Source organism: Balaenoptera physalus (genome assembly GCF_965194825.1).
Source record: "Balaenoptera physalus genome assembly, chromosome: 1".
Classification (NCBI taxonomy): domain Eukaryota; kingdom Metazoa; phylum Chordata; class Mammalia; order Artiodactyla; family Balaenopteridae; genus Balaenoptera; species Balaenoptera physalus.
Window position 1 is genome coordinate 97,481,807 of NC_138882.1, and position 20,684 is coordinate 97,502,490.

At 47.7% G+C, this 20,684-nt stretch overlaps 2 protein-coding genes across 22 annotated transcripts in view; one reads left to right on the top strand and one right to left on the bottom strand.

The window, feature by feature from the left end:
* Nucleotides 1–20,684, top strand: part of ST7L (suppression of tumorigenicity 7 like) — a 153,761-nt gene that overhangs the window by 78,619 nt on the left and 54,458 nt on the right. For 3 of the 16 annotated variants that reach the window (XM_082458581.1, XM_082458584.1, XM_082458577.1), the window contains one exon: nucleotides 2,750–3,073. The exons of 10 other annotated variants lie outside the window; for them this stretch is intronic. Coding sequence is in view for 3 of the 6 variants with exons in the window: in XM_082458584.1 (XP_082314710.1) it covers nucleotides 2,750–2,779 (30 nt within the window). In the remaining 3 variants the exon portion in view is untranslated. Of the gene's footprint in view, nucleotides 1–732; nucleotides 1,056–2,720; nucleotides 3,074–18,075; nucleotides 18,917–20,684 lie in introns of those variants that run through there. 3 more of the 16 variants (XM_082458585.1, XM_082458583.1, XM_082458582.1) reach the window with 3 other exon arrangements.
* The window catches only part of WNT2B (Wnt family member 2B), an 80,408-nt gene that overhangs the window by 52,488 nt on the left and 7,236 nt on the right, over nucleotides 1–20,684 (bottom strand). For 2 of the 6 annotated variants that reach the window (XM_082459585.1, XM_082459587.1), the window contains exons 2-5: nucleotides 13,469–13,689; nucleotides 12,145–12,422; nucleotides 11,180–11,444; nucleotides 4,853–8,193 (exon numbers count right to left, since the gene is read on the bottom strand). In XM_082459585.1, coding sequence (XP_082315711.1) covers nucleotides 7,964–8,193; nucleotides 11,180–11,444; nucleotides 12,145–12,422; nucleotides 13,469–13,595 — 900 coding nt within the window. In that variant the 5' untranslated portion in view covers nucleotides 13,596–13,689 and the 3' untranslated portion in view covers nucleotides 4,853–7,963. Of the gene's footprint in view, nucleotides 1–4,852; nucleotides 8,194–11,179; nucleotides 11,445–12,144; nucleotides 12,423–13,468; nucleotides 13,690–13,778; nucleotides 13,909–19,613; nucleotides 20,646–20,684 lie in introns of those variants that run through there. The other 4 variants (XM_082459583.1, XM_082459582.1, XM_082459586.1 and 1 more) reach the window with 4 other exon arrangements.

The following is a 20,684-nucleotide window of genomic DNA, read 5'->3' on the forward strand; positions in this document are numbered from 1 at the left end:
TATATATGTATAAACGCATATATGTATATATACACACACACACATACATTTCAATATTCTGTTTTTGAAAGTGGCACCAGGAAAATGCCGTGGAAGAACAGGGTTGCCCTTGCAGTTTTTGTCATCAGAGGTTAGGAAAGTTCAGTTAGGAAACTTGGCAGAAGCCCGATAAATAGCTCTGTTTTTACCTCCAACAAGTGCAAGAAGCCAGAGACCTAATTCGAAGTTTATGAAATCGGAATTTGTATCTTGTCTTTGGCTGTTGTTCTAGCACCCTGTAGTACACCAGAACTATCCTCTCACTTATTAGTAAACTGATTTTGCAGTCCCTAAAGCTCTTTCATAGCTCTCTTCCTATTCAGTATGACCGCAGCTACGGTGAATGTGCTAGCCTCAAAAGTCCAGTATGCCACACAGGATATAGGGGACCAGTCAAGTTTTAAGTTTGAGAGTCAGGGAAAGAAACATGTATTTTCTATTTTAAAGAATTCCTTTTTTACATTCTAATTTCTTAAGAGTTTGGCTTGATTTGTGTCAGGTTCTGGGCCCGTAAGCCTACATTAATGCATCAGAGTTCTGGATAGGATATTTGATATCTCTTATTTACCCCAGAATCTCAAATGATAGGGAACTGTGATTAATGATACTTAGCATTTTGTGGGTTTTACAGTGTAGCTCTCTTCTAGTCCCAGTATCTGTAACAAATGGACTCATCCTTGTGTTTTCCCATAGGTGCCTTGGTGTTTACTGACATAGATCAAGATGCTGTGTGGCTCTATAGGGGACTCTGAGCCATTTGACAGTCTGGGCACATGCAGTCACCTCACATTATTTAAGCCCTGATCTCAGCATTCTAATTTCTCTGTATTCTCCAGTGTATATAATATGTACTTGCTTGAAATTCCTTATATATTGCTTGCACATTCTTGCTTCTAAGTTTCAGCATAAACCAGTTCCTTCTATTTAGAATGCCTTCCTCTGTCTGCTGTCAACCAGGACATTCCTTATCTTTTAAAAATCCAGCTCAAAAGCCACCTCCTATAGAAAGCCTGATTAATCTCATTCACCTGATTCCTTTATTCTGAGACTTCTGTTTCTCAGTGTTAAACTGTTTTGTCTCTTTGTAATTATTGCTTCTGTACGTTGTCACCCAGCAAACATAACAGTTCTAGGAATGATGATCCTCCTGCATCCCCATCTTTGTGTGTTACACACAAACATTTTGAAGGCCTACTGACAACCTTTTCAATTTCCCCTGAGTTCTCATCCACCTTCCATACCCTTTCCCTTTATTCATAGTTACATTCCTGGAGAAACGGGGCATGTGTTCAGGGTTTGGCCTCCACCTTAGCATGTGTATGGCAGCCTGCTGAATAGGTCCCTACAATTGGGCAGGATTTAACCCTTTGGTTTGACAGTCTCTGCATTCTATTCAGACACCTTCAAGAAGTAGACATGAGACCAGGAGTAGAGAAATTTCCACTGAAAGCTCAGTTAGCTTTTTATACAAGACCTCTGAAGCTGCTGTCGTCAGCAGCTCACTCGACACTCTCCTGCTCTGCCTCTTTTCCAGGAGTCAGGGTTAGTTTAAGAAAAAGCCTCTTGCTAGAAGCCATGACCTCGTACTTTTATCCCCTCCATCTGGTGTGCGGCCTCATGGGGCTGTGCTGCTATGCAGGAGGTGAGCAGTGGAATTCTTTAGATGATGACTTCTGAGCCCACATGCGGAGGCAGTGGGGGTGGGAAGCAAGGAGAACAGTGAGAGCCAAGATCGATGGACCAAAAAGTAAGGTTTGTTCTGGGAGAAATCTTAACTATAGGTAGACTGTTTTCATGAGGTGTTCTTCCCCTAGCTCAAATGGGGGCTCAGGTCAGGGAGCTGTAGCATCCCAGATCTATGATTGATGAACATGGTGTTCCTGCAGTTTTCCTTTCTGCCTTCACAGTTGGGGTTCAGGAGTGGGATAGGTAGGATATGTGAGGGCTTATGCTGTCTCTAATGGAATGCATTCCAGGGTTGAACAGGGAAGGGTTCCCCTTACACACATCATCTCTTGGAGCTGCTTTGTCTCACTGTCTCGGACCTAAACAGAAGTCCAGATTTTGAATGAGGGTGGGAGGAGGGGTTGAGAGCAGCAAAAGTTTTTGATCAAGTGAAAATCTGCTGTCTGCCTCATCTTGCACGGGTTTCTCTGCAGGGTAGATACTCCTTGCCTTGGTGTAGATAAATAGCTTGTCTTGGCTAGAGGTCCCAGGACTTTTACTAGGCTGTGAGTAGGCATCTGGCCTGGGATAGGACAGTTTTTTTTTAAGCGCTCTCATTCCCTGTTCTTACTTTCCTAGCCGAGGAGTTGACAGCATTTTTAAAAAGATTGAACTCTCAAAGGAAATTCTGATACATACTTTAAAAGCCCAAAGCTTTAATAACTTCCTCTCATGGCTTCTTATGACTACTTCTGCTCTGTCTACACATTTAGCATCCCTTTAAAAGGACTAGATAAAACTAAAACAAAAATTTAACTGTTAATCTGAAAAAGAAAAAAGGAATAGAAAGAATTAGGAACCAGAGCTGATTAAACATGGACCACTAAATGTAGTATAGTGATCGTTTGGTGGTGGTGGTATTAGTGGCAGAAATGGCAAAAAGGGGGTGCATTGATGAGGTTAAGGAAGGCCTAAGCTGTTCCTTTTGTAAATTCTGTTCATGTATACTCTCCTAGGATATTTTGTATCAATTTCTGTCCTAAAGGTGCTGGGATTCTTGTGCCTCCAGCCCTAGGCACCCTCAGTCTTTGAGGAGAACACACAGGATTTGAAGTCAGAAGCCCTTGGTTTGGGTTCTGGCTGAGCCACTCAACATCCACAGGACTTTGGACAAATCACAGAGCCTCTCTGAGCGGCACCTGTACAATGAGCGTAATTCCTATCACAGGGTTGGTGAGACAATTACATATAAGCTAAAGTGTTTATACATGAAAAACCTTTTTATAAATATCACAGTTATTCTTGGGGAAGCCCCAGCTTGAAAGTTGTCAAATAGAACAGCTGTGGATTAAACTATCTTTCTTATTCACTCAGCTTAGCTTTTCTGTTTGGTCAAGTCTGCTTACTGGGGTTGATGGTGTTGAAGTAAAGTCACCCAATTTTGGCTTCTTTTGGCCAAAGAGAGAGAACTCCCATGCCCAGCTGCTCTATCCATAGACTCGTAGGCAGAATGGAAGTGAGCAAAGGCAAATTTTAAGCCAGAACACTTCAGAGTTAGGGGACAAAAGGGAGAATGCTTACCTTGCTTTCTCAAATCCAGGATGACTAAAACATCTTAAGTAAATGAGGAAGGACCACAAAGTTGCTCAGAGATCATTTAAGCCATAAATGGGAAGTGGAAAAACGTACCTATACCCTCTCTTTTATCACTTTGACCTTTGGGGTCAGGGACAGGTATAGTACTGACACCCCACTGGCCGTTACCTGAAACCTGCCAATCACCAGCTTCTGGGAAAGCTCAGTCTAGTGCAGCAACTGTGACATATTTACCCTTGTAAAGCCACTGCTTGCTCCCCTCTAGTGCCTTTCTCTTGTGGAGATCATCTCTGGAACCTAAAGCTATCCTGTTTTCTAACCTAGTAAGAGTTAAAAACAACAACAGGTGATGTGCAGGAGGCCTGATAATCGTACCTCGTGCAGTCATAGGAGACTGCCCTATCATTGATAGCATGTAGGACACGAATTGCACTCTCTCCAGCTTGAACCAGCCATGAGGAGTTCTACAGTCTCAGCCACTCTGCCTGGGTGGGAATTGTCCACTGTTGATCTCTTCTCTCCATGCCCTTTCTGTATCCTTCCCCTGCCACCTCCCAGAGGGGTGCCAGTCCCCAAACCAACAGCTGCCTGCATGTTGATAATTTTATAATATTCCTTGGTTATAGCTGAACCCCTGTTATTGGTATGAGTTTTGAAGTGTTTGATTGAAATCTAGTTGCTTTTTTCTTTTTTTTTTGTTGGGGAGAAGGAGGATGACTAGAACCCGTATGCAGCCTGAGATATTTGTGTATATATATCCTCACGGCTGTGCACAGGCTGATAGGGAGGGCGGAGTGAAAAGGAAACATCTCTTTCTTGTTTTCCAACATTGCTTCAAAGATGCCCAACCCCCATAGTAGCAGGCAGTTCCCAAGTGGAGGGTGGGGGCAGAGGCCTCCACCAAGGCCATCAATAACCAGGTGTGAGCTACAGGTCTCTGCGTAATGTGAAGCTCTCCCGTATTTCATTTCTGAACCAGGGGGCGGCTCTGCAGGATTGCTTACGGAGAGCTCTGTGTCTGGCACCTCTCTCCACAAGGCCCAGGCGCCCAGGGTCCCACCGACCTTCCCAGGAATGCATTACATTGTTCTCTGGTGCTGTAATTTGGCTGCAGGAGCTAGGCCTCCCAGGGATGAGAAACATACTCTCCCTACTCTCCCTGCCTTCCTCCCTTGGGTTTCTGCCCTGTGACCACTGAGGGCATTTAAATGAAACCTCAGAAAGGCTGAGGGAAAAAAAATCCTTGTTATCTTTCTTATATTAAGCCATGGAGAAATCAAGGTCCTGAGTGGGTCTGAGAATTTGGCGAAGGACTTAGTGGTTGGTGTACTTGCTAAGGGAGGTGAGAGAAAGGGAAGAAATTACTCTCTGTAACAGGGAGGAAGAAGACTGAGGCAGTGAGTGGTCAGGATTCAGACCTACAAGACTTTGCAGACAGACCCTCAGGGCCAGGCAATGTTTGATTCTTTTAAATAATCTGAAGTCCCTGATTTCATTTTTCTAGCATCACTCTAAGGAAGAGTATGGATTCATGCTATTATTCAAGGCCAGCAATAATACAAGTTGGCTTTTATCTGCAGGACTATGTTAAGGCTGGCATTCTTACTTTTACATAAGAGAAATTGGCTATAGGCTGTGAAGCTGAGGTATTTAAGTCTTGTGCCTTCTCTAAAAGATTCTAAGATCCTTAAAGGATAATGTCTTTTAACTTAATTTGTATCCAAATAGCATTTTCTGCAATGCATTATACATAAATATTAAAAGCTAAAAGAAATGAAGACCAACAGGAAGGAGTGAAACAGGTGGCAGGCTAAGAGACTGCTGATCTGAGGAACAGGCCTCTGTTGAACAGAGGAGAGATGGGCAAGGGGGAGATTAGAGGCAGTGAGTGAGTAGCAGCAGAACTAAATGGGGCCCTGACTGCACCAAATAAAGTTCTCGTTTTGCTGCTTGTTCCAAATAAATTAGTTTCTGTTTGTATAGTGCAGAATGGACGCCAGTTGTGTAAAGCCAGTCGGAATGCAGAGGCAAGCTAAGGAATAAGAGGAAAAATTAATTGCTTGGCCATTATTCTATTTTGGAGCCACATAGCCTCTGTAATAGGGCTTACATGGACCTCTTTTCTCTCACTATCCACCTCACTTTTCAGACCTCTCACTCTCTGGACAGCTTGCTGTTCTCTTAACCATTTATAGGAAATTGCAAAACTTGGTCTTTATGAACTAGAACTTGGAGCCCAGGGAAAAGCACAGAGCAGTATGAGATGCCAGAAGAGGCCCGCTTCCTTCCACAGGGTAAAAGAACCAAAAAAGAATAAGATAATAGAACACAGGTAGATTTAGCTCAGGTTGATTTGCCATGGAAGGCCTAGGCTATCATTTATGTGGTAACCTGGATAACCTTGTGAGAGCTGAAGCTAACTGGGACCTGAGAGCTCTTCCCAGTGGCCCAGCATACAAGACAGCACCCTTTTGTAATTCATTCAACTCTATTCTTGAGTTCAGACTGACTATGAGCCCCTTACCCTTCCACTACCTTAGAGCTTTCCTCCTCTTAATCCTAGCTCAAGACGTCAGAAACTCTTCTTTTCCCCTCCCATTTCCCCCCTCCCTAATCCCACCATTGGCTCATCAGTTATCCAGTTGACTCCACTCTGCAAGGAAGACATTCCCCTGGCCTGACTCACTCAGTCCTATTTCTCCACAGGAATCCCCTCACCGCAGACCACAAGGGCCCTGACTAGTTCATGTTTTGTGTTAATGGATGTGAAACTGGAGCAAACCCCCTCACCAAAAGAAAAACCACCCTAAACTCTCCCACATAGGTCTCAGCAGGTTACACAAATATTAGTCCTATCATCCAAATAAATCTGCCCCCACGGCCCAGAGCTATGGCACCCCCATCCTCTTGCTGCCTGTGCGGAGTAAAGCTGCTCCACAAACATGAGAGGACCCCAAGAGGTGCTGGAGAGGAACTCGGGAAAGGAAAGTGGCCTATGTTCAGAACTCCTTGTGTAGGCTCCTTAATATACAGCCTGCTGTCAATACCTTATAGTCCTGAACTGAAGATTCTGAGAGAAGTCAGGATGGGCTAGACCAGTTAGAGGCTTTGGTAAGAGGGTCTATTGGCTGGAGTTTGAAGCATAATTAAAACTCAATATCTGAGATAAGTCTGTACCCTCATTTTAGAGATGAGAAGATAGAGGCTCAGAGAATTTGGGTATCTTTCTCAAAATATCAAAAACAGTAACTAGCACAGCTGAGATTTCAACCCAGTCTGTCATAACTGCAAATTTCTATACCACTCTGCTCCTTTAAATTATCAACAGGCAAGAGATAACCACTGTCTAAGTCACATAAAAATAGGACATCATGATTTTGGGGACTCTGTGTCCTGCCCTCTAGCTTACTAAGCCTGCTATCTCTGGAGACTCTACCACTACAAGCTTAGTTAGGCAGTGGGTAGTAGCATAGAAGGAACTCCCCAATTTAAGCCAGATGTGGATTGAAGGATAATAATCACCAGGACTTGGAGAGTCACTAAATAAAGATTTGTTGAATAAATGAGGAAAGGTTGCTTTCTAAGCTGTTTACCACTTTGGCCCCAAGACCCAGCTCTCCTTCCTTCTGTAACCACGGGTTCCTGCTCCCAGCTTTAAAGGCTAGAATCCTCTCCTAAAAATTGCCAAAGCCAGAGATCTCTACCTGCCTAGTATACACTAATGCCTCATGTGGGCCTTTGAGATCAGGCTTGTTACCCTCTCCCACGCTCCGTGAGTCACATATCTTTTACTTGGTGTTTCCCAAACCTGGCTGCCCACCAGGATGATGCGTGGAAAGTTTAAAAAAGTAAAAATCCCAAGGCCTAGGCAGACCTACTAAATTACTCTTTCTTAGGAGTGTTCTACGGTATTCTAATGATCTGTTTGTTAGGCATGGCATGGCACTGCATGCCACTCAGTTTGTACAGTCAGCAAGTGAGCAAAAGAGGCAGTGCTGGCTGATATAGGTTGAAAAGGAGAGATTAGAAGAGAATGTATGTTTGTATAGTTATATAATTCTTTTCTCCTACAAAACACAGCAGTTTATAAACATAATAGCATGAGAATGGAACTTGTCTGCTATGGCTAACTCTTATCTAGCAATCCCAGGCTCTTGATAATGGAAGAATGTTTCAGCCTAAGAGTTTCTTTTGGGGTACCAGGCAGTTAGCTCACACTGACCCAGGGAAGAGATATGTGGTTTCATCTCTGTCCCATCTACCCTCAGCCAGGTAGGAAAAAAAGAAGTTCTCTCCAGGTACCCTTTCTCTTGCACACACAAGATGTGTCAGGAAGCCAATGCAAGGGAAAGGAAAAATGAACCTTGACCATGTGCTTTAGTGCAACTCATATCGCTCTGAAGACTCCTACCTCTTCCACTCTGCCTTCTAACCTCCAGAGTGGGGAGTCAGGGAGCCGCTCGGTTTTTTACATCCCCTGTCAACTCCTTCCCAGGGCTAAGGAACCAGCTAGGACACCAGAGTCCCTCTGGAGTACTTTCCAAGTCCTTAAATAGAAGCTGTAGCAGCCCAGGGTTGAGGGTGGAGGAAGGTGTGCATGCAAAGATCTTGTGCTTTTGAGTCAGAAGGTTTGAAGTGAGGGATGAGTGAGGTATTTATATGTTCAGGTCTGATCCAGCCACTCTGCCTTCTTGGGGGCCTTGCAAGTATGGACATCCACAGTGTTTCTGCACTCCTTGCACCGCACAGCACAGCACCAGTGGAATTTGCACTCACACTGGGTGACACGGGTAACTCGAGTTGTGTCATACCCTCGACCGCAGCACATGATTTCACAACCGTCTGTCCCTTTAGATGTCTTGCTACAGACTCGGCCTGCAGTGCCTAGGGAACCTGGGTTGGGGAAGAGAGAGAGTGAGAACCAAGTTACCTCTTACTTCAGCCACTCTGGGTTCCCTTACCCACATCCTCATGAGGAAACCATAAAGAATCCCTTTTCCTGAAAATACACCCACTAGCCAAAATGATCATCTCCTTACTGCCCTCTGTACCAGGCTTGTTTCTTCCCACTATCAAGGCTCCCCAAAGACCATCGACTTTTCCTGCAATGCCCTCCCTGCCAATACACATCTCCATATCCCCTTCAAAAGTTAGCCTTAAAGTGTCATAATTGTTAAAGCTGGGTGAAGGTTCTCTACTTTATGTTTGAAAGTTTCTATAATAAAAAGTTAAAATAAAAAACTTAGCCTATAATTTACCTTTTCTAAGAAGCCTTGTTACAACTCTGATCCAGCTACCATTTGTTAGTATTTTGGTCCTTAGTTTATATTTCATTAAGTTGTACTATACAAGAAAGTAGTACAGTATGGCCATTAAAAATTAAATGCATGTGCCTGATGTCAAATTGTCTAGGATTAAAACCTAATTCTACACTTCTTAGTTGTGTGATCTAGCAAGTTAGTTGATCTCTCTGGGCTTTAGTTTTCTTATAATAGCACCTAACTCAGTAGATAGTTGTATCTATAATCTCTGATCAACTGAGGGGGCGAACTGATAAGCATTACTGGCAGGAGGCTTCTCCCTAAGGAATTCCTAAAGAATATCCCTTGCCTTACCCCTTATGGTAGGAACCCTTGAAGGATAGGGATTGCGTTATTCCCCCTGCCCAGAGAATGCTCACAACCTCATTCTGACTGATTTTTGCAAAAGAGATGCTGCCAGCAGATCACAAAATCATAGAATTTTAGATGGGACGGATCCTAGAGCATATCTACTTCACCTCTTTCCCAGAGATAGGAACATAACTAGCCTGGGGGTTCAAGAAGGGTATGAATAAATTAACTGATTTCTATAGCAGTAGTCTCCACATTCCACTGAATATGGATAGAAAATGCTAGTACTTCTATATTTGTTTTTGAGCTCATCAATTTAAAATATCTACTTTGTATGTATGTTTTATAATGTACATTTTAGTACAGTGAAACATAGATATAATTCATAAGTAAATATACATATATTGGAGGCACATGTTCAGATTTTTTTTTTAATGATAGGAGTATACAAGCCAAAATGTTAAGAGACCACTGCTCTAGAGTGTAGGCTGACTAGGTCTACTATATATGTTATCCGCCTAATTTCAAGGGCTAGGTCTTAACGTCATTCTCTTGTGCACCAGAAGCCTCTTCTACACTCTGGAGCCAAGCAGTCCAATGGTAGTAGCCACTAGCCAAATGTGGTCATTTAGATTAAGTTAATGAAAATTAAATAAATTTTAATACTTAGCTCCTCAGTCACACTAGCTGTATTTCAAGTGCTGAATAATCACATGTAACTAAGTGGCTACTGTATTGGCGAGCACAGATGTAGAACATTTCTATCATCACAGAAAGTTCAGTGGGGCAGTACTGCTTTGGAGGGAATTCCTGGCTCCATACTCCCTTCTGGGATGACTTGTACCCTTTGAATTCCAGGCTCCACTGTGGGTTTTATGAGCCCTATTTTATGCCTCTGAGAACAACCAACACACATATGACTCATCCTCCCTCCTGACTCCAAAGATCCTTCCCCAAAGGTGCATTTTAGGATGACAGCATAGGCTTACACCCTGGGTGTTGTGGAATTATTTCTAGGCATTTAGAGAGTAGCCCTCTGAATTACACCACGTGGGAAGAAAACAAATTTAGTGGCAGGAAATCACCAGGAGAATCAGAAGTGCTTTCTCAACCTTTTTTCTCCTAGCACCCTTCAAAGTACACAGACTACTTTCTGTGTGTCTTGGGTAGAGCCCCACCCTGTTTCTGTGCCCAGTTTTGCTCCAAGCTAATTGCTTCGCCAGGAATGACAGTGATAGGTGAAAACAAATAGTATGGAAGACAGCTGAGGGTCTTGGCTTCCCCTCACCGAGGTCCTGACTGCTGAGACTACAGAGAAGAGTCTGGGAGCTCATAACAATAACCAGGGGAAGAGCAGTTCTGTTGCATAGCAGGTTGTTCCTAGTCTAACCTATCTGAACCTGAAATATGAGCCAAGACGGTTAGCTTCCACTCTTTTAGGGGAACACCACGTCACCTTCCAGCATTCCCAAGAATTCCACCACAAATATATGGAACACATTCAAGAATGATTTGCTGCTTTCTGCTCATGGTTAGCCTTGGGTAGGGATCTCCTCTCTCCTTGCTTCCCCAACTCCATTTTAGAATTTTCAGTGGCAGCACACTGGATAAGCCCTTTCAAGGTCATTCGTGGTGTATTTCCTACTACCTTTCTGTCTTTAATCTCCCTTACCCAAAACCTTCACTCAGTCAGATTAATCTCCTCTCTGTTCCTAGAACAGATCATGTGCTTTCCCACCTACCACTCTACTCATGTGTAGAGAATATCCACCTGTTCTTCTCTGTAGCTATCCAGATGATCCCCACACTTTAAGAAACAGCTTAAATTCCACATTTTCAAGTAAACTTTTCTTAATTTCTCTCTTTTGCAGTTGCATTTGTCTACCTGTTATATCTCATTTCTTTAGCTAGATTGTAAAGAGCCAAAACTTAGTCTGTATCTTATGCTTCTGTATAGCCCATACATTGTTTGGTACTGAAATGGGTGATTCACTTAAACATTCACTTAGTAGTACCTACTATATCCCAGATGCTGGGAATATAAAGGATAGATGACCTCAGGCCTCAAGGATTTCGGTGTCCTCTCCTCTCTAGGCAGCTTTGGGCCTGGCAGACTGAGGCATAAATCAACAATCTTATTACAAGGTTTTCACATCTGACTGGCTCCTCCAACCTCCTTCCCTAACTCCTGAGACCATGATTAACTAGAGGTGCCTGCACTAAAAACCAGGGCTCCATGTCTCTCTCTACCTACTTTCCTTACTCACCTGCAGCCTTGTCCAAGACGCAGTAGTCTGGGGAGTTGTCAAAGTAGACAAGGTCAGTCCGGGTAGCACGGCGATAGCCTTGGCGGGCTGCCGTGAAGTTCGCGCCATCCTGGGTGGCCGTTACCTGCACAGCCCCATCATAGCGCCGCCGAAGGTAATCACCTGTGCGGCGGAAGTCTGAGAGTGCACGCCAGCAGGTGCGCAGAGTACAGGAGCCACTCACGCCATGGCACTTACACTCCAGCTTCAGAAACCGCCGCACAGCCTGGGAGGTGGGGAGGCAGGCAAGGGAAAGGCAGCCAGTCAGGGTACTTTATGGTCATCCCTAGGACTAAAAGCATGAGTGCCCTGAGGTCTGCTGGCCCTGGCCCTGTTTGGCTAGTGGAGCCATCGGTTGTCCTCTCCCCAGTCAGATTCCACCCATTCTTCCCGATCAAATTCAAGAACCTCTTTTTCCAGGAAACCTTCCTAGACCAACAGTGCTTTCCTTTTCATGATAGCCCACTTGAACTTTAAAGCCCCAGGATTCTGTTCATAATTATGGCACATCCTCTATTTTTCATGTGTTTTAGAGTTCAAGGTACCATGCCTTCTGCTTTTGTTGCATGTCATTTTCCAGCACAGTACTAGGCCTATAGGAAGTGCTCAAAGACCAGTGCACTGACTAGAACAAGCTTTTATCCTCCTCAGACTTTAGGAGGTGATTCTTTTCTTTCTTAAAAAGTTATTTCCCTTCTTTTCTCCACCTTTCCCTAATTTCCACCTATGTGAAGACTCTTTATGCTCCAGGTTGAACCTAGGCATTCCTAAGGTCCCTTGCATTTACTGCTCCTGTTCCAGGGGTTGGGGCTTTTGGAAGTAATCTAGAAGCCTTCAGTGCTTCCACCTTCACATTTACTCCATGATCATACATACTGGCCACTCCCAGCCAATATGAATGTACATGCACAGACATGAGTACTGACCGTGCGACCACAGCGATTGTTATGTAAGTTCATGAGAGCCCGTGCATCCTTAAGCCTCTTCTCCTTGGCATCCACGAAGGCTTTGGCAAAACGAACACCATAGTGGATGTTGTCACTGCAGCCACCCCAGTCAAAGTCCCCACGTTGGTCATGATGTCGGCCACGGGTGTAGGGGTCACAGCTGCACACACTCAGTTCACCCTGGCTACAGGCACGAGTGATAGCATGGACCACCCCTGCTGATGAGATGGCATATACAAATGCTGCCTCCCGGCTACCTAGAGAGAGAAAGGTAGAAGTGTGTTTCAGGAAAGAGGCCCTTGTCTGTCCCCTTCTTTAGCCCACACAACCTTCAACTCTGAAACCTCTTCTCCTTTTCTTTCCCAGGGCAACCCCTGTACCTCCTTTATTCAAGGTACCCTTCCCTTCCAAGAGCATTCCCCAGTGAATCTGACCTCTTCCCCTCAGCCCTCACAACTCTCTACCCACTTCTTTGTATGTCTGACCTCTTGGGCTGACCTGTACTCCTGTTTCCTTCCAAACTCCCTGGGTCCATCCATTGAAAAGTTTGACAGTGAATCATTCCCTCCCACTGAGTGCCAACCCTGGCTTAGCAAAGCCAGCCTTAGTCCACATTCCAGGCCTTTTCAGGCCCACTCTGCTGGACAGTTCCCCTACAATGGAGACCCCAGCCCAGGGGTCCTCCTATTTGAAGAGATATGCTACTTTCCCCAGCCTGCTTTCTTCCTTCCCTGCTCTTGGGGATTGATGAATCATCACTCTTGTCCCTCTGACACCTCCACATTCTCATCTCATTCCCTTTCTGCTAGCTTACTGTTTAGCTCTGCTTAGCTCTTTTGCTGAGCCAGGTCCAAGCCGCTGACTCTCCAAATATTTACATATCACCTTTCTGTTTTTCCCTTGCTCCCATTATTACAGTGTTGGGAGTGTTGGGGTGAGGGTAGTAATGGTGTCGGTAAGAACAGAGCAGCCATTTCCAGTCCTCAGCCTTACAGTGCATGGATGTCCGCAGGCTGGGGGTTGGGGAGGGGAAGGAAAAGGGAGGAAGAAGGATGGAGGTACCAGGGAATGCTGTTCCTTTGACGCATCATCCCAGAACACTGGGATTTAAAGGGGCCACTGCCTACATATCTAAGGTACTGAGGGTCTGTTTCCAACTGTATCCTGGGCTCTGCCCACAGTTCTTACTCTGATTATGAAGTTGTGTGCAGGAGAGGAGAGAGGGGCTCATGCCTATCCTACCCACTCACCACCCCAAGCATAGAAAGAGAAGGAGCTGGGGCAGGGTGGAAGAGGCCCCTACTTCTGAGCATGACACGGCCAAAGACAGTGTGGTCCCGGTCCAGGGTGGTGCAGTTCCAGCGATGGTGGCGGAACTGGTGCTGACACTCTCGGATCCATTCTCGGGCACCCTCGCCCACCGAGCGCATGATGTCTGGGTAACGCTGGCACAGCTGACGCTGCCGGCTCACCAGACCAGGGATATTGTCACAGATCACTCGGGCCCCCAGCGCCCCGATGTACCTGCAAGGTGGAGATGGCCCTGTCAGAGCATCCTGGCTTTATTCTGCATTAGGAGGGGAATAAGGAGGGGAAAGGTTTGGCATTCAAACCTTGAGAGGTTCCTTCCCCTTCCTCCAACCAAGGCCGATATTCCCCAAGGCCGATGGGGAGAACCGATCCTCACAAGCTCTGGAGAAATAATTAAGCAGTTGCAGAGAGAGTAATTGAGTGGTCTCCCACCATTACCAGTTCCCCAGCCAAAGGCAAAAATGACACACACTCCCAGAACACAGGCTAGGCATGTGTCACATACACAGAAGCTGTGGGCATGTCACACAAACCCCATTGCCTGTTTATTTAATAAACATTAAAAGCCTCATGGAAAAATAAACTTAATAAAACTAGAGTCTGATACAACATTGTTACACCCACGTGTCAGAGGCACGTCCTGCGTTGCTGGTCCATAAAGACATGGTATGGGAGAAGGATGGAGACAGGGAGGAGTCAGTGGGAAGAGATACAGTGGGCAATTTTGAGTGACGTTTACAGCTCTAGTCAGACCCGTGTAGCTAAGAGTCCTCATTCCCAATCCCGAGGTCTGGGGAGGAAGACCCCCCCACCCCAACTCTCCTCCCCACACCCTTTGTTTCAAGGTCCCATGACCTTTCTCAACTAATGAGTCTTTCAAAATCATCCTTCCCAACTTACAGGGCATAATGTCCGGGATGAATCTGCATGGGCAGAGGGCTGTTTGCAGTGGGAAACCAAAGACCAATATTAAGCAACAGGGTGACACTCCCCATATTCCAGTCCCCAATCTGCCCAATGTGAACAATTATAAGAAGATCAATTGGGTGAGCTAATAAAAGATAGGTGAGTTGCTAGAGTCATTCTCAATTCTCTCAAGGAAGTAGTTTTTCTTCATTCAAACACTTTTTAGCCCTGGACTCCACCACAAGCCTCAGGAAGAACATTTCAGAGAGAGGACAGGAGTTCATCATCACCTTTTCTCCCCACAAGGCCACCAAATGAGATCTGACCCATACACCCACTTCTCACTCCCTTTCCATCTCTCCAGCACCCAGCACATACATGCCTTGATTTGCTGGGAATTCTCTATTCTCCTGTCCTAACACATCAAAGGGACGCCTTCTCTCCCCTTTTCTGAACAGGTGGGGACCATGGAGGGCAGTTGCTGCTACAGACAGAAAAGATTTGGTTTGGGCTGTGAATGAGCCTGTGGTTTGGGAAGGGCCCCAAAGTGGGCCTAGAAGTGGGTGAGGAGAAGGGAGGGCAGCCAGTGGGGAGAAGGGAAAAGCTGGACTGCCCTGGGCTCTATGTTCTCTACAACACTCCCCCCGCCGCCCCCTGCATTCGCAAACCCGGCCCTCACCCACAGACTGGATCACCACTGGTGATACCAACTCAAACACAAGGAGGGCTGATGTTTGCCTCTTCTGGAATTCAGCAGGGCTGATGGGGCCCATCTGTCCCAGGGAGGGGTGAGAGGGCTGGTCCACCACTAACAAATCCCATGGAATCAGCGTCCCCAGCACTGTCCATCAGGGCAACAGCTTCCAGGAACAAACAAAATAAACACCCTGGGCTGGGCCAGGCCGGAAAGGGCTGCCTGACGCACAGCCGGGAGTTACACCCACTGCTGCGGTGCTTTGTTTGGAGAATCAAGACCGTTGGAGTTGGAGCCCGTCCCTGTCTCACCACCATTCTGCTTCCTCAGTTCACCCCGGAGTACTGCTCTACGCAATGGGTGTTTGTTGTTGTTTTTTTTTTTTTACTGGGGCTTGGGAAGACGGGGGTTGGATGGGAATGGGAGACCAGTAATCCAGCCCTCGTGAGACAGTGTGGAGTGGGGCAGGCCAAACCCTGGTAAAAAGTCCTTCCTGTGGTCTGACTTAACTCCATTCTGCTGCAGCCCACATCGGTCCTTCTTGTTACAGCCTCACTGAGCGTGGGAACATCTGTTCAGTAAGACGGGAAGATAATTTTCTTTACTACCACCCTTATCCCACTAAGTAGCTGCTTCAAGATTCTGCAGAGCAGGGCACTTGCCTCCTGACCAGTGGTCAGCACCTTGCAGTCAGCGTGGGGGCCTCCAGCAAGGCAGCCAGAGGCCCAGCCCATCCCCCTCTCAATTCAGCACGTGCCTACAAAATGCCTACCATGTGCCAAGCACTGAGCTCATCTGTTAGGGGCACAAAGATATTTAAGGCATCTCCCAGCTGATGGGCTGGTAGAAGGGTGAGATGCCCCTGACTCTGTAGCTCTGTTTCCCTTCCAGAGGTTTTTACTTCCTTCCCAGCTTCCTGCTCCAGAATGCTCTCTTTACCTGCTTTTGACCAATTCATACCCCTTCCTTTGACAAAGTGACTCATGCCCTGTTCTAGCTCCTTGCTACTCAGAGTGTGGTCCCCAGAACAGCAGTATCAGCATCTCCTGGGAACCTGTTAGAAATGCAGAGCCTCAGGCCCCATTCCAGCCCTACTGAACTGGCATTATACCAACCTCCTCAGGTGATTAGGACATGCTGCTCTATGAAGGCAGGGAGTTTTGTCTGTTTTGTTCACTTCAGTATCCCCAGTACCTAGAACAATGTCTGGCACAAAGCAGGTACTTAATAACTATTTGGTGAAAAAAACAAAACCTGACCGCTCTGATTTATCCCCAACTCCCCTCTCCTCCTAGCTAGCCATAAGCTTCATTTCAATTATAGCTTTATTCCTTGTGGACATTGCAGATGTTTTAGGTTTGTGTCTTTTTAATGAGGCTAGGGGTCCTCTTTTTTATTTACCCCCTTTCTTTTACAGTCCTTAGTGCATGTACATGGTTTAGCTCAGCCCATATAGGACTTTGAACACAAGGATAAAACTATTATTCTCCCTAAATATGTTAATACAATATCATTTATATGATACTTTACAGTTCACAAAACATTTTTCTTCACAAAAATCCTATGAGAGAGAGAGAGAGAGATCTCCATTTTACAGGTGAAGAAACTGAGGTCACTAAGATTAACAATACCCAGCTCTGTCCATCAGGGCTAGTCAGAGGAGAACTGGGGTGAACCAAGGACATCTGACGCCAAAGTCCAAGCTCATTTTCAATTCCAAGCGTAAGAGAGGCACACAATGCTTATTAACCAGGAGTAGACCAATCTGGCTCCAAAATTGGTGTGAACTTGAATTTCGTACTATGCCCTTCCTATCCTTTACTTTCTTCATGTGTGAAATGGGGATAATAATATTATCTGCCTCACTGGATTATTTTGGGTATTGAAAAAGATGATGCTTATAGGTGCTTAGCCATAGTGTCTGGAGCTTAGGAAGGGCTCATTAAATGGCAGCTGTGGTTGATAACAATAATGTTAATGTCGGGGAATTCCCCGGCGGTCCAGGTCGCTCCAGGTCTGGGAACTAAGATCCCATAAGCTCCGGGCATGGCCCAAAAAACAAAAAAACCAATAATGTTAATGTCATGATATCACTTTGTTCCTCCTTCTGTAAATCCACAGTCCTGAACACAGTCCTGCTCTTGTGATTCCCTACATCCCAGCCCCTGCAGAATACAAAATAGTACAGGGAGGCACATGCCAGGAGACCCCTATTTCTTGTTCTGTTTTTCATAGATTAAGAAGAGACCGTTTCCTCCTTCAGTTAAAGGTCGGGAGAGGAAGGGAGTGGTTGGAGAGTAAGGGGAAGCGCTGCGAGGAAGATCAGACTGTTAGCTGGTGATAGTGATGACATTCTGCTCCTGAGTGGAACATGGACACAAACAGAGTCAACAGGCATCTCTTCAGGGGGTTGTACAGAATATCAATCTTGCTGGGGTTTTTTCCTAAGAGAAAGAGAGATAATCACCTTGGGGCCTGACCTGCTTTTGGAAAGCAGCTTTCTACTTTATCCCAGAAGTGACTGACCACTGAGGCAGGCATCTGGGGCCTGCAGCTATGACCCCTGTGAGGCAAGGAGACTGAAATGACCTGTGCACTCACTGCCCATCCTGGCCCTGTTGCTGCCTTCCTCCATTTCACAGGGACTGCTGAATCCCTCTGTATCACCCGCCCGCCTCCCTCCCTAGCTAGCTCTTCCACCCAGGAGTTTTTCCAAAATCTTTAATATGAACCACATGGGGGAGAGTAGTAGAGGGAGAAAGGAAAAGGGAGAAGGAGTAGCCAAGGGGGCAAAATGGGGACTAGGAAGAACCCCAATTGGGTTTTTAGGAACCACTACCAGGATGCTGAAATTACCAGAGTGACACTTCCTCACCTAAACACCATGTGGACCAAGACTGCCTCCCAAATTGGTAAGAAGCAATCAAGAGTCACTAAAAGCAAATTGTCATCTGGAATGGATAAAGATGCACAGTGGTCACTTCATCCTTTCTCTACAGGGCCTCTGAAGATACAAGTCCCCAGCCAGACTGAGACCATGAAGGTAAAGGGTGGCTTTAATCTCACTCTGAAGTTTGAAAGGCTTTTCTCCTCGTCCCCATCTTGCTTTTCCCTTTCTAAAGGAATGTTTCAAGCCAGATGTAAAATATGGGCCTCCCTGCTCCCCCATCCAGAACCCCCCTCCTTGCCTTCCCCAACACTGCAGAGATAAAAAAGATCCAAAGGAGAGATTTTCCTGAAACAGGAAAAACGGGGGGTGGGGGGGGTGATGGGGATGGAGAAAGTTGCATCTTGAAATGATAGGAATCTGCAGCCCAAGCTCGCTGGCCCCTCAGCCAGCTACCCCTCACCCTTCCAGCCAAGATTCCAAATCCGGAGGAGAGAAGCCACAGGGTGCAAGGGGAAAAGAGACCACACTTTGTGGAGGAGGGGAGGATTGGGGGGAGGGGCAAAGTAAGGAAAGGAACGGGGGCACTGCATGGGTAGAGAGGGGCAATAGCCCAGTCCAAGCGGCCAGTTTAATTGGGGGGTGAAGAGGAAAGACGAGGACTGAGTCATTTCTCAGTCCCACTCTCCCCCTACTCAGCCCACAGAAGGTGGGGGAGGAGAGAGAGCAGCTCTTTTCTTCTGGGAGAAAACGATGAGTGCCATCCAGAGCTTTCGTGGGGAAGGGAATCAGAAAAGAATAGATACCCAGTGGATTTTTAATTCCTTTTGCCTCATCTGCCGTCTTGTGAAGTGTCCGGACTCTTACGGCCTGCAGGAAATCTGAGGAGAGGATCTCTTAATGCTTTGGGACTCTAGAAGCCGCTAGTTCTTGGAGGGGAAAAATGGGAGATGGGACCATCTGGGGAAGGAAAAGAAGGAAGAAGGGAGGGAGATATCAAGGTTCGAAGTGAGATCCTCAAACAGAGACTGAATGTCTAAAGTATGCAAACCCAAGTGTTCTGTTTGTTTTAGTTGTGGGAGTTACTGGGGGTAGTTTTTGCCTCAATTCCATTTCTAAACCTTCCGCTGGGTGCTCCTGCCTCACCAAAGCCTTACTGCATTATGGGGTGAGGGTAGACTAACGAGAGGCTCGTCCGCCCTTGCCAGCTGCCCCTTTCTCCTCTCCCCCGGGTGGGGGGCCAACCTTAGGGGATCAGGAGGCCCTCTTGGACGGCCACCGCGGCCCCGTATGGGCGATTGGTTCCTTGAATCCATCCTGAGAGAAACTCGTAAGGTAGCTTTTGCCCTAAGAGGACTGAGCTGAAATAGAGGGGGTCTGGGAAGCCTCGATTACCGGGCGTCCTTTTTCCAAATACCCAGCGCCCTCATCACCGGACGGGGAAGGAGCGGCGCCCCCTTATCCACTCCCCGCCCCCCCTGCGCCCCTCCGCGACTTCAGTGACAGCCCTGCACGGATCGTCTCAGACTCCGTCAAAGCGACAACCTGGTCTCCTGAGCAGCGGGTGCTGGGAGCTGTATATTCCCTTTGGGCGCGTCCGGCCTCACTAACCCAGCACCTCACCCTCCCAACTCTGAGAGCCACACTCACCACCAGGACGTGTCTACGCGGGCCGGCAGCGTCAGCAGCAGCAGCAGCAGCAGAAGGCAAGCAAGACTTAGGCGGGCCGAAGCCCGAGAGCCGTCGGGGCCCGTGGGTCTAGGCGCGGGCGCGGAGACAGGGGCGCGGACGCGCCGAAAGGGGAGCTGCGCGGCTTCCTCCGCACCACCCGGCCTCAGCATAGCTCCCCGAAGCCTCCCGCCACGCGGCCCGGAGGGGCGTGGACGGGGCACCGGCTGAGGGTACTCAGGCTGCTCCCACTTCACCCCCCTGGGGGGCCATAAGTCTCGCCGGCGGCTGGGGACCTAAGGGCACCTAGAGTCCAGAAGCCCGGGCGCCAGGTCCCGGAGAGGGGCGCAGGGAGCGGTATCCGGAAGCCTACGACGCCGCGCCGAGCTCGGGACCTGGGGCACGCTGCCTGGGCTGAGATGCAGTGGCAGGGGGTCGGCGGCGCGGAGTCGGGCTGCGGACAGAGTGTGCCGACAGCTCCTCCGGCCTCGGGCTCTCATTGGACGGCGCGGGGCGGGGCCGAGGCCGGGGACACGCGCGGCCCTCAGGACGGCTCCGCCCGCGCCAGCCCTGGGCGCCCCGCAGCGCCCTAGGTGTGGCGGCCGCCTCCGCCCCTCGGCGCCCCTAGCACTGCGCCGCGCCCCCACCTGCTCGGGCGGGACGCGACGGGGCGCAGCGGCGCCCTTCGCCGCCCGGAGCGCCCAGTCCCTGCCCACGCCGCGCCACCGGGTCCTAGCGCCCTTCATTCGGCAACCCCAACCTCCGTGGGTGATGGCCTGGAGGGCCGAGTGAGGGGGGCTGCAGACACTTTCCCCTGTCATCTAACCTACAGTGACACTGAAGTGAGCCACAGAGGACTCAGTCATTTCCTCGGGTTCTCTCTCCGTTCTTGCGCTTCTGTGAAATGGGTAGAATCTCTGCCACGGGGAGTTGCGGGAGAATCTTAACTCCCTTTCCAACGCTGCCAACGGGGGTCGCCACGGGCAGCAGACTTCAGGTAGGGGCTTCTCTCATCTACGGCTCGCTGCCCCTGGTTCCTCCGGCCCGCTGCCC